At 41.8% G+C, this 13,923-nt stretch overlaps 1 protein-coding gene across 1 annotated transcript; it reads right to left on the reverse strand.

Moving 5' to 3' along the window:
- Positions 1-1,138: 1,138 nt before the first annotated feature.
- Positions 1,139-11,432, reverse strand: LOC105475682 (translocase of outer mitochondrial membrane 7). The gene is made up of 3 exons (XM_011731150.2): positions 11,251-11,432; positions 6,719-6,767; positions 1,139-1,353 (listed from the first exon to the last, which is right to left on the reverse strand). Exons 1-3 carry the CDS (start codon positions 11,351-11,353, stop codon positions 1,338-1,340), a joined length of 168 nt encoding a protein of 55 aa, XP_011729452.1. The 5' UTR covers positions 11,354-11,432; the 3' UTR covers positions 1,139-1,337.
- Positions 11,433-13,923: the final 2,491 nt, after the last annotated feature.

The following is a 13,923-nucleotide window of genomic DNA, read 5'->3' on the forward strand; positions in this document are numbered from 1 at the left end:
AAGAAAAATGTCTAAACAAAATACTAAACAAAAGTTCCCTGACAATGCACTTGGCAAAAAGGATTGGGGGGAACCACAAACTTAAGCAATTCCATGGAATTTTAATACTGTGCTCAATTTTCAGCAAAATTACACACGCCTAGATTCACAGAGATGCTGAAGCAATTACATTAAGTACTTACCAAACTGATTTCCTGCAGTTAGCTCTCAAGAATTCCACTTTAAAATCCCCTTATGCAACAAGACACCACAATAGTCTTCTACGTCTCCATGGCAAAAGTAACAAGCCTTGAGGAAATAGGCTTAAATAGCTAAGAGGGTTTTACATTAGAAATAAGAACTTTCTGGTGATGGCAGCTCCCAGCACCTGAGAGGGATTATAGTCATGATCATGCCTAAATACTGGATGCTTAAAATACTCAACCCAATAGGCTCTTTCCAAACTGTTTGTTTCAGGTTCTGCTTTCTTGTATTAGTAACAATGGCCAAACGTAGTAAATAATGCTATTTTGTTAGAAGAATGGAAAAAACTAAATAAAAGTAGGATTTAAATAGAGGTGAAAGTCCCAGGAAACCAGTATCTAGAACTGAAAACTAGTTTCCATTCATTAGCTGCCTTTCTTTCTACCCGAAAACAGTGCTACTATTCCATGTAGCTCTCCACGGGCTCTTGCCCAGCCAGCTCTAGTTTCCTAATATAACTGAGGGAAACTTTAGACTCACATTTAACCTACAAATAAATCACACAACTCTCCAGTGCCATTCCCATCCCCTAGCAACAGAGCCACCAGGACCTTTATTTCTTGCACTCAGAACTTTAATGCAGAGGAGGAAGTGACAGTTTGGTTTGTCACAAACTGAGAACTATCTGTATTCTTACTACCTCGGAATACCCTAGGAGTTATTAATTCACTGTAAAGGGAAACTGTAATCCATATGTTAGGTCAATGGGCAGGAATTAACATGGAAAATTTTTTTTATGTCATGATCCACCCACCTTTGTCTCCCAAAGTGCTAGGATTTACAAGTGTAAACAGCACCTAGGTACATACACAAATTCCCTGTTTTAAAAAAGTACCAAAAGGCTTAATTTTTACCTGATAATCCTAGCATGTTCAATTCAAAAAAGACTCAAGCATAACATTGTTAAAAACATTTATTCTGATACATTCTATCATAAGTTAGTACAAGTTCCACTCTGCTACAGATGCATCTGTGAAGAGCCTTGTGCCATCCAACTAGTGACTGAACGATGTCCCATCTCTTATCCAAGCCAGAGCACACATCTTCCATGCTGTCCGCTGATTGCCTCCAAATCCAGAAGACCAATTAATCCTTTATCCCCAAAGTAGGCTAAAATGTTTGTGAAGAGGAGAAATAAATTAAATTCCAAAATAAAAATCTTCTACACATAACCTAAGACCTAGAAAATTTTATACATTTATGTTTGTTTCCTCATCTATCAAATTCAGAGTTATGAAAAGACAAGGATCAATCGCACCAAACAAACAAATTAAACATACAGAACTGTATTAAAATACACTTTAGTTACTTCTGAGTGCAGTTACCTATCATAAACAAAAACAAAAATGTGAGCAGACACAAAATGAAGTCAATCAAAAGGAAAACGATTACTGATTTCCATTAACAGGTAAGCCTGATAAACCCAGAAAACAAAGCTATCTCATTATTAGATGCAACATCAGTAATACTAAAATAACATTTATTGAATGGTTTCTGTGCATTAGACACTGAGGAAAGTTCATAACTCCCAACTACGATCCCTATTTTAATGTGGAAATTGAGGATCTGAGATAGTTATATCATTTAAGAGGGCAGAGTGGGATGTGGCCTAAGTGCTCTTACAACCATTAGGTTCCTAGGGAGCAATTAGCCTCCACTTCCACCTCAACTAACTCTTACCCCAAACATTCCAGTCACTAAGAAGCCCAACTCCCAAATCATTTGCTGACTCCAATAGAGTCTAAGAAGGAGCAAAGAGATGGTTTCAGGAGCAAAGAGATGGTTTCATTTCTAAATCCGGCTGCTTAAAAATGTGGCCCATTGAATAAAATTGCATTATTAAATGACAATGACAGTTTTGTAGTTTATTTTTAAAAAATATTTTCAGCCAAACTGAAAAGTGCAGTGAAAGGCGCAGTGGCTCACGCCTGTAATCCCAGCACTTTGGGAGGCCAAGGCGGGTGGATCACGAAGCCAGGAGATCAAGACCATCCTGGCTAACACTGTGAAATCCCGTCTCTACTAAAAATACAAAAAAAAAAAAATTAGCCAGGCATGGTGGTGGGCGCCTGTAATCCCAGCTACTCGGGAGGCTGAGGCAGGAGAACAGCATGAACCCAGGAGGCGGAGCTTGCAGTGAGCCAAGATCACGCCACTGCACTCCAGCCTGGGTGACAGGGCGACATTCCGTCGCAAAAAAAAAAAAACAAAAAAAGAAATTTCCCTGTGCCTAAGAAGAAAACACACATCTATTTCCAATTTTCATTGTGTATTAAAATCTCCCCTTAAACTCTTAAGTATTTTTGCACACAGTGAAAATATAAAAATAAATTACTGACCAGGCATGATAGCTCATGCCTGTAATCCCAGCACTTTGGAGGCTGAGGCGGGTGGATCGCCTGAGCCCACGAGTACGAAACCAGCCTTGGAAACATGGTGAAACCCTGTCTCTTAAAAAAAATAAAAAAGGCTGGGCGCAGTGGCTCACGCCTGTAATCCCAGCACTTTGGGAGGCCAAGGCGAGTGGATCACGAGGTCAGGAGATCGAGACCATCCTGGCTAACATGGTGAAACCCCATCTCTACCAAAAACACACACACAAAAATTAGCTGGGCATTATGGCAGGCACCTGTAGTCCCAGCTACTCGGCAGGAGAATGCAGTGAACCCGGGTGGCGGAGGTTGCAGTGAGTCAAGATCGCACCACTGCACTCCAGCCTGGGCAACATAGATCGAGACTCCATCTCAAAAAAAAAAAAAAAAAAACCAGCCTGACCAACATGGTGAAATCCTGTCTCCACTAAAAAAAAAAAATTAGCCAGGCTTCATGGTGCATGCCTGTAATCCCAGCTACTCAGGAGGCTGATGCAGGAAAATCGCTTGAATCTGGGAGGTAGAGGCTGCAGTGTGCCGAGATTGGGCCATTGCACTCCAGCCTGGGCGACAGAGCAAGACTCCAAATCCAAAAAAAAAAAAGCCAGGCGTGGTAACGCGTGCCTGCTGTCCCGGCTACTCGGGAGGCTGAGGTGGGAGGACAACCTGAGCTCAGGAGGTCAAGGGTGCAGTAAGCCATGACTGTGCCACTGCACTCCAGCCTGGGTGACAGAAGAAAACACACAAAAAAAGATCTGTAAAGGTCTCTTCTTCAATGGTAATGGGCAGCAAAAATATAAAAAGGAAATTTTGCTCAGCCTTATGCAGATAATGGAAATGATTCTCTTAACCTTGATATGCACATATTTTGCCTAAATATTTTACTAAAACACTGCCCCTCATATATTAAAGGACTTTTGAATAAGGCATTCATGTCAACCAACATTTGCTGACCACATACAATGAGCCATCCTGGGTGAAAGAGGATACTAAGATGAAAGTGGTCCTAATCTCAAAGAACCCAACAACTTGGCAAGGGAAACAAACTAGTAGATCCTTAACTGTATTATTTACATAAGTATTATATACACAATAAATATATATAGAAACAATAGACTTTATATTAATAAACAAATTTTATGTTAATAAAAACCATAGCAGGTATAATTCTGTTCCTTTCATAGTACAGATCAGGCAGCTCAGATCTCTCTAATTACTCTTCCCAGTGCAGGGAGCACAGTACATGAAATTCCTTAACTGAGTAACCCTTTGCAGGCAGTCACTCAATTCTTTCCTAAAACACAAATGCCTCTGGAAGGAAACCAGAAGATGTTCTTAATGACAGAAAAGATCAAGAGGGTTAGCACCAGGAAGGAGAGAAGCCTCAAAAAAGGACAACAGAAAGACACATTCTCTCCCCACTTCTGTATCCTAAATCACCTAGGACACAAAAAAATGTTACTTCCCAGCATGCTGGTCCAGCCTAAAATTTGTACAAGATGTGATGCTTTGTCAATTCCTGTCCAAAGGACCACCAAGATGGCCAGGTGCTGTGGCTCATGCTTGTAATCCTAGCACCTTGGGAGGCCAGGTGGGAGGATTGTTTTTTGAGCCCAGAAGTTCAAGACCAGACTGGGCAACACAGTGAGACCCTGTCTCTACAAAAAAAAAACTAAAATAAAATATAAAAAACCCACAGAAGACCATCAAGAGATGAGTGTCATTAAGTTAATTCAATACTTGTTGAGCAATTACTTTAGGTGCTTATGAGACAAAATATATTATAGCTACAAGGCAGAGAATGACAGATACAAAAGGATACTAAGGGGCTGGATGCAGTGGCCCATGCCTATAATCTCAGCACTTGATCCCAGGAGTTTGAGACCAGACTAGGCAATATGGTGAGATCCTGCCTCTATAAAAATTAAAAAGAAAAAAAGAAAACTATGGAAACACAAAAAACAGAATAGTTTTAGCTAGGAGGAAAGAAGGAAGAGATTTACGGAAGGGGCAACATTTGAGATTGGGCTTTTCTAGAAGCAGATTTCCATCCAGTGGAAACTAAGGGGAAAAAGCATTCCAGGCTGACGGAGCACAAGCATAGGGGCAAAGGCATAAAAATATATATAGTTTATTCTGGGACTTAGCATGCAGTATCATATAGCTAGAGCACTGTTTTCATAGGATAAGGAAATGGGGATAAAAAAGATGACACTGAAAAGATTAAAAATTATTATTAATAGTTTACTGGTCACATATTACTTGACAAGTACTAATACTTTATATATAATATTCTTATTCAATGCTCATGGCTACCTTATTATGTAGGTATTATTATCCCCAACTGATAAAAAGGGGAAATGAAGCTTAGAAAGGTTAATGGTTTCTTGGAGAAAGGTATTTGATGATAATTTCCAGTACTTGGAAAATGCCACACAGCTTGACTCAGTAGTTCTCTCTCATGCTTCCCAAGGTAATGTTTCTCTAAGGAAATAACCGGTCTAAGGCCAAGGCCACTCAACTAGTAGGCAGCAGATATATTGCCTCAATCCCTATTTTACAGAAAAGGAAACGATAGATCAAAGAATAAGGGCTAAGAAAAAAGGACTTAGTGGGGAATCTCTGAAAGCAGTTTCTAAAAGTCATGCCATAAACAGTTAAAGGAAGAGAGGGAGGAGAGGAAGGTAGTGCATGAAGATCATTTGTTGAAAAACTTTATCCGGGAAAAGAGAATAACTGCAGAAGTGAACAATTTGAAGGCACATATTGTAGCACCCTTTGAGAATAAAAAAGACCTTCCTCTGAAAAAGAAAAGAGCAGCAAGGCAGATGTGGTGGAGCAAATTCATATCAGATGGCATTGTGCTAAGTAAAGGAAGAGGTAAAATTACTTGGGGAAGGCCACATGGACCTAGTGGAAAGAATGTGAGCTTTGGAAATAGAACATATTCCACCACCTACTGACTGTATAACCTGCTCTGAAGTGACAACTAGACACATTGTGTAAAAAGCACCTAAAGCAGTGGCTGACACATTGTAGGTGATAGTGAATAATGTATTTTCTGCCCACTCTAGAAAAACGTGGCTTACAGTAAAAGTTCGAAGAAAATGAATGAAGCCCTAGAATAGTCAGTGAAAAGTCTGTGAGGGCAACCCACAAGAGATGTCTGAGACAGGATCAAGCAGAAATCCGATTCACTAGTGTGCAGTAGTCATGATCATCATAGTGCCACAAGTATCAGTCCTTCCTCCAGAGCAACCTGCCAGTTTGAGATTATACGTATACATACAATTTTCACAAGTATGCACATATATGCATACATGTGTATATGAGTATGTATACCGTGTGGGTGAAGTTTTCACGAGTGCTTACACATACCAGCAAGATCATTTCCGAGAAAGGAATTTGACAGTCAAGAGCCATAAATGTTCATATACTTTATTAATCCCATGACAATTTATAAGGAAATCAAAATCTATAAAAGCTATGTATACACAAATGTTAATTATTTACTTTTTTTCTCTTTTTGGTAGAGTTGGGTCTCGCTATGTTGCCCAGGCTGGTCTTGAACTCCTAGCCTCAAGCAATCCTCCCACGATCTTCCCACCTTGGCTTTCCAAAGTGCTGAGATTGCAGGTGTGAGCCACCACACCCTGCCCAAATGTTAATTATATTGTTGTATAAAATACTTAAAAATTGAAAAAACTAGGTAAACCACAACTGGAAAATACATGGGATAGCAACTCAAATTTTAAGTGAAAACAAAATCCTGCATACCCTTGTCAGAATGATATAAAAGGTTGTATTCATCTGAATGAGGATAAGATGCGAATATGGGAAATTTAAAACAGGTTGCATTTTAAAGTGGTAGGATAATAAATTCTTTTTCTGTTAAAATGTGCTTCATTGTAGTTATAACATGGTACAGTAAATACAAATTAGGAAGGGGAAGAGAAAGTAGTTGCAGTTTTCCAATAACCCAAAACTATACTGACTGATAAAGCTCCATTTAAAGGCCTGCCACTATTACTCTTTTACATCTTAGTGATTCAATACTACTGTATGAACATTTGCCCTGAAATGTTTAGTTTTAAGAGCAGTACCTCAAAACAGTTGGCTCAGGCATTCCAGGATCTGCACCCCTCTTAAATCCTGAATCAAGGAAGACAGAAGAGAAAAAAGTATTAATTAAACCCCCAGCAGACAAAACATTTACAATCAAGACTTTTTCTTCTTTGTAATCCAACCTAGGATAGCTAGAATGATATCTACACCAACCAGCACTATCTAAATTTATCTGCACTACAGAAGTCTCCAATCTTCATTAGAGTATGAAATTGTGTCCAGGACTAATCAGTAGGAAGAACAAGCTATCTTACTCCTTTCTTTTTGAGATAGAGTCTCACTCTGTCACCCAGGCTGGAGTGTTGTGGCATGATCTCGACTCACTGCAACCTCTGTCACCTCTGCCTCCCAGGCTCAACCTATTCTCCTGTCTCAGCCTCCTGAGTAGCTAGGATTACAGGCACGCGCTGCCACGCTCAGCTAAATTTTTTTGTATTTTTAGTAGAGACAGGATCTCACTATGTTGGCCAGGCTGGTCTCAAACTCCTGACCTCAAATGATCCACCTGCCTCAGCTTTCCAAAGTGCTGGGATTACAGGTGTGAACCACCACGCCCAGACAAAAACAAACAACTTTCTCAGTGAGCCACTGCACATGGTCATTATATACACAATTGGCACAGTTGCCCTTAGCATGTTCTATCTTTCATTATTAGTCATTTACCCAGAAATAAGATACCACAACTCCAAAATTACACTGGATGAAAGACTATGAAGAGCAAAATGATTTTTGGAAAAACACATAACCAAGGTTTTAAATTTTTTTAGAGACAAGGTTTCACTATATTGCCGAGGCTGGTCTTGAACTCCTGGGCTCAAGTGTTCAGCCTCCTCAGCCTCCCAAAGTGCTGGGATTACAGGCGTGAACCACCATGCCTGGAGGAAAAACTACTGAACTTTTAAAAAAACACAACTGAGGATATTTTATCCCTCATAAACCTCTTTTATAAAACAAAGACCAATGATAGAAAAGGGACAGGGTGGGGGGCGGGGGACGGCAGGGGATGGATCATCCAATACTTATTATTTAACAACCTAATTAAATCAACTCTTTACAAGTATGGTTATCTTTTACCATTTAAAATATATTTATAAATTAACCTGATGACATATATGCTCACTTGCTGAAGTAACTGATTAAGTTAGGGAGGTTTCAAGAACTATGAGGGGTCTGCAATTTTATCTTATTTAAAAGATAACAAAAAATAGTATGTGTAATAGGGAATAAAAGTTAATATTTTTTAAAAAATCTTCTGTGATTTAGACCATTAAAATAAATAAATAAAAGATAACAAACTGGCCTGCCAGTTTCACAGATGTTGGTATAAACACTTTTTTTTTTTTTTTTTTGAGAAGGAGTCTCGCTCTGTCGTCAGTCTGGAGTGTAATGGTACAATCTCAGCTCACTGCAACCTCCGCCTCCTCCCGGGTTCAAGCTATTCTCCTGCCTCAGCCTTCCGAGTAGCTTTGGATTACAGGCATGCACTACTATGCCCAGCTAATTTTTGTATTTTCAGTAGAGACGGGGTTTATGCATGTTGGTCAGGCTGGTCTCAAACTCCTGACCTCTGGTGATCCACCCGCCTCAGCCTCCCAAAGTGCTGGGATGACAGGCGTGAGCCACTGCACCCAGCTGGTATAGACAATATTCTAAGTCAGAAACAAAGAACACTTTATTACTTCCAGCAATAGATTGTGAGAGTATCATCATTTTTGCTTCAGTTCCTCAACTCCCAATTTCCATGCAAAGAGGTCCGGATGACACCTGCACATGTGGTGGACTGCACTGCAGGATATTAACTGGAGTTTAGGGAACCAGAATCTTTTATAATGGGCTGCAAGCGCATCTCCCTTTGCTCTGTCTGGAGGTACTATTTTCCAAGGCTGTTTGTTCTACAAACGCCCTCAAAAGATAACATGAAACAAAGGGTCATCAGAGCCTCTGCTTATAAGATGTGCAGAAATGCAAGAGACCATGGAGAATTGCCTTCCAACAAGTGGCTCATTAAAACCTTGTTAGTAGATGTCCAGACAGATTCTCTATTATCGTGTCACTGCTTGTCATATTTTACAGCACTATACTACCCAAAGCACTGAAAGTTATGACTGAACCTAAATTACATACAAAGTTAAATCTGCAATTGCTGGTTTTAGTGAGAGTTGAGGTGGAGGAAGCAAAAGAACAACCTGGAGCCAGGTGTGGTGGCTCATTCCTATAATCCCAGCACTTTGGGAGGCCAAGATCGGAAGATTACTTGAAGCCAGAAGTTCAAGACCAGCCTAGGTAACACAGCAAGCCCCTGTCTCTATTTCAACGTGGGAACTGGTTTAGACATAAAATTAAATATACAGCATAAGGGAAAAGACAATGATAAACAAGTACTGGAAACACAACCTTAACACCATCTCATAGAACTTGAATTGAATGTTGGGGTGAAAATCACCATAATGGTAGTCCTAGGAAGGGAATATAGCCAGTGTGCATAAAAAGAAAAATAAACTGTAGTATGGGAAAGGAATGCATTATCAACTCTTAGACGAAAGCCCCTGGCATGTAGATTGCAGCAACCAGCTATAGCTTTCTAGCAATAGAAATGGAATCTCAAAACAGGGAGGAGGAGGGAACAGTAGATGAAAAGACTTACAGAGAAGCAAAGAACCACAGGAACACAAAAAGCAAGAGCATGCTAAAATAGGACCTCGCATACACAATGAAAACAGAAGGTGGCACAAAGAAGGGGAAGAATCAAGCTTCCACACCTCTCTTAGCTAAAAGGAGAGCTAGTCCCAGTGTTTGACCAGCCAGAGTAGGCCCTTCTATCAGTAACTGAAAGAAGTGGGTGGGGGGAGGTGCTGCAAGAATAGTGGGGATAACACAACTGTCATATTTAATCCTTGGTACCCACACAAAGTCACTAAAATCTAGAAAAGCAGTTTTTTTAAAAAAAATTGCACCCAGAATAAGGTGCAATCTTTTTAAGTTCTATAATCCCAGGTTATAGCTGGCTTGCAACTCATGGAGAAATAAAAACCACAGCTGCTTAATCAGAGTGTACTTTATCTTATACAATGCATGACACCTAAATTAAATAGGAAGCAGCACCTTGTTAAAATCACAGCATTTTAAAATGTGAAACTGAGTTTTAGAATTGTCAAACTATATGATCAAACTGACACAGCTGGGATGAAAAACCTGCTCTTTCCCTTTCACGGTACTGCCTGAGTGGGGCAGTAAAATTAAAAAAAAAAAAAACTACTGGCTGGACGCGGTGATTCACACTTGTAATCCCAGCCCTTTGGGAGGCCGCGCGCAGGGCGGGGGCCGGCGAGAGGGGCGATAGCTAACTGGAGGCCAGAAGTTTGAGACCAGACTGGCCAACATAGCAAAACCCCGTCTCTACTAAAATTATAAAAATTAGTCGCGAGAGGTGGCTGCAAGTCTGTAATCCCAGCTACTCGGGAGGCTAATGGTGGAAGGATCGCTTGATCCCAAGAGGCAGAGATTGCGGTGGGCAGAGATCGCGCCACTACACTCCAGCCTGGGCACAGAGCGAGACTACGTCTCAAAAAAAAAAAAAAAGGAAAAAAAGAAAAGAGAAAAGAAAAAACTACAGAATAGGTCCCAGTCTGCAGCCCTAACTGAAAAATATTAACAAATCTTTGCAGTAAGTGATGGAGCCTGGTGGCACGAGCCTATAGTCCCAGCTACTTGAGAGACTGAGCTCCGTGGGAGGATCGCTAGAGCACAGTGGGCGGAGGTTGCAATAAGCCGTGATAGCGCCACTGCACTCCAGTCTGGGTGACAGAGCGAGACTCTGTCTCAAAAACAAATACAAAAACAAACAAACAAAAAAAACCCAAATCCTTTAAGTACCCTATAGTGGTTAAGACTATGGGCTCTGATGCCCCACTGCCTGAGCCCGTAACTCCCTCAGTCAGCATAGCTGCGCGACCTTGGCAAAAGTTTCTCTACGGCTGTTTCCTCACCTGTAAAATGGGGGCAGTAATAGAAATCATCCAAACCCTTCATTGTACAGGTAAGAAAGCAGAGGCATCCAACGATTATTATTATAATCATGCTTTCATGGCAGTGGTACTTTCACGAGGGGGTCTAGATTCCCAGAACAGGCCTCTTTCCACTTAGGACCACATGGAGAGGTGAGGACAAACACCCCGAGAACCCACCTACTGCTAAAGAGTGCATTAGTCGCTTTCACATCCACTGGGGTCATCCAACCCTCCCAACAATCCCGAGAAGTATGACCTCCACTTTAAGGATGCAAAAATAGAAAAGGAGGGATTGCAAGACTGGTTAAAGACCATGCAACTATAAAGCGACGGAACGGGAACTTGAACTCAGGTTAGATCGCCCCACTTGACCAGACAGCCTCAGGGGCCGTGCACGGCGGTGTCCCCTGTTTTTCTCTCCCTCCTTCGATGGCCAAAAATGGGACAGCAGTCTCCGCCACCCTCTTCCCTCCAGTCACTTTCCCGGTTCTTCTCCTACTGACCCAGGTAAATCACAAGAGGGATAAAGCCCCAGCGGATGGCAAACTGGCCCCCCTTGAAGAGCTGCTGCAGTCTCTGCTTGGCCTCCTTGCTCAGCTTCACCATAGCGACGGCCGCGCGGCGTAGGGAGAATCCCTTACTGCAACCACCTCGTCGGGAATCCGCAAGGGAAAGGAAGTGCGCAGGCGCCACACATGGCCTTTACGGCAGGAGTCGTGAGCGTCGCCAGTAGAAGTCGTAATTCATCACCTTTAACCTTCGCTGCTCTTCCGCCGCGCTACCAGTAGTAGGCGCATGCGTGGTTGCCATCATGGCCGGTTGTAACTTTGCGTTTCTGTTACCCATGCTTAAAGCGCATCTTCAGGTTTTTCTTCCTTGACATAGAAAGAACATTAATTAAATTCAGAGGGACTGGATTTTAGTCCCAACTCTTATTCTGACTGGCTGTGTAACCGTGAACAAGTTATTTAACTTCTCAGAATCAGGTTGTTTGTTCAAACCTGAGGTTGAACTGCAAGAAAGGTTACGAAGTGACACTCAGTAGGCCCCGAATCCATGTTTTCTTTGATCCCAATCTTTTTATAAAAATTTTTTTTAATTACTTGCCAACATTTTAGAATTTGGGAAATCTCACATGAAATTCTGGACTTTTGAAGCTGAGAAATTCCATTGCAACAATCAAGGAGACTACATAGGAAATGACACTTCTGTTTGGCCATCTTGCCCTCATTGGTTTAGAATGGCAGCGGTTCTCAACCCTGGCTGCACATTAGAATCAGTTTAGGAGAGGTAAAATCATACTCATGCTGGAACTAGAACTCCTAGAAATTCTGATGAGTTTGGGGCTGGGAACTGGCCATTGATCTGCCTTTGAAGTTCCCCAAGTGATTCCCAACCTCTGATGTAATAAATTTCTGGCTGCTGTCATAGTTGAGGTTTGACCCCCCCCAGGTCTAAGACTTAATTGATTTTTAAGGCTGAACAACATTTCTTTTTTTTTTTTTTTTTTTTTTTTGAGACGGAGTCTCGCTCTGTCGCCCAGGCTGGAGTGCAGTGGCCGGATCTCAGCTCACTGCAAGCTCCGCCTCCCGGGTTCACGCCATTCTCCTGCCTCAGCCTCCTGAGTAGCTGGGACTACAGGCGCCCACAACCACGCCCGGCTAATTTTTTGTATTTTTAGTAGAGACGGGGTTTCACCGTGGTCTCGATCTCCTGACCTTGTGATCCGCCCGCCTCGGCCTCCCAAAGTGCTGGGATTACAGGCATGAGCCACCAAGCCCGGCCAGGCTGAACAACATTTCTAAGGCTTTGACTTTTAAGACTTTCCTGCCTCACTCTGAAGGTACATAGTAGTTTTCTGTGCCCAGTGGCTGTGCTCCTAAAATTTCCCCTTGCTAACCTCTGTGGCTTGCGCCTGTAATTCTGGCTGTTTGGGAGGCTGAGGCCGGGGGACCGCTTCAGTTTGATGCTGCAGTGAGCTGTGATTGGGTCACTCAATGTAACCTCCCAACGGGTTCACCTTGCCCGCTGCCTGGACAGAGCCGATTCATCAACACAGGGGAATTACAATAAAGAGTAATTCATGCATAGCTGGCTGTGCGGGAGACCAGAGTTTTGTTATTATTCAAATCAGTATCCCATAGCATTCGGGGATCAGAGTTTTTAAGGACAATTTGGTGAGTGGGGAGACAGCCAGTAAGTCGGAAGTGCTGATTGGTTGGGTCAGAGATGAACTCACAGGGAGTGGTAGCTGTCTTGTGCTGGATCAATTCCTGGGTTGGGGCCACGAGATCAGATGAGCCAGTTTGCCAATCTGGGTGGTGCCAGCTGATCCATTTTGCAGGCTCTACAAAATATCTCAAGCACTGATGGTAGGCTTTACAGTAGTGTTATTTCCAGGAGCAATTTGGGAAGGGTCAGAATCTTAGTTCCTGGGTTGGGACCACAAGATCAGATGTGCCAGTTTACCGATCTGGGTGGTGCCAGCTGATCCATTTTGCAGGGTCTGCAAAATATCTCAAACACTGCGTTAGACTTTACAATAGTGTTGTTATCCCCAGGAGCAATTTGGGGAGGGTCAGAATCTTGTAGCCTCCAGCTGCATGACTCCTAAACCATAATGTCTAATCTTTTGGCTACTCTGTTAGCCTATATACCAAAACCTGCAATGCACCCCCTGAAACTAAAGTAAAAGTTGGAAAGAAAAAAAGAAGAAATAGTTTCTGTTTTGGTGGAGCTCAGATAACAGCAAGGGACAACATAATGACTAAAAGCACAAACCAACTGTGTGATCTTTCATCAATTATTTAATATCTCTGAATCTCAGTTTCCTTATCTGTAAAATGAAGCCTACTGTATATATTTAAATCCTTGCAAGAATTAATAAAATAAGCTATAATGCAATGCAATCTTACAAGTTCCTGTAAGGATTAAAAGAATATTTTTTAGGCAAGAAGGGGATTTGTTTTAGGAAAGGGCTGTTATCATCTTTGTTTTAAGCTAAAAACTAAAAGTTCCTTCCAAAGTTAGTTCAGCCTATGCCCAGGAGTGAACAAGAACAGTTTGGAGGTTAGAAGCAAGATGGAGTTGGTGAGGTCAGATGTCTTTTGCCATCTCAGTTATAATTTTACAGTGGCAGTTTCATCACTACAATCCAGCCTGGGAAAAAAGAGTGA

Source organism: Macaca nemestrina, chromosome 4 (assembly GCF_043159975.1).
Source record: "Macaca nemestrina isolate mMacNem1 chromosome 4, mMacNem.hap1, whole genome shotgun sequence".
NCBI classification, from domain to species: Eukaryota; Metazoa; Chordata; class Mammalia; order Primates; family Cercopithecidae; genus Macaca; species Macaca nemestrina.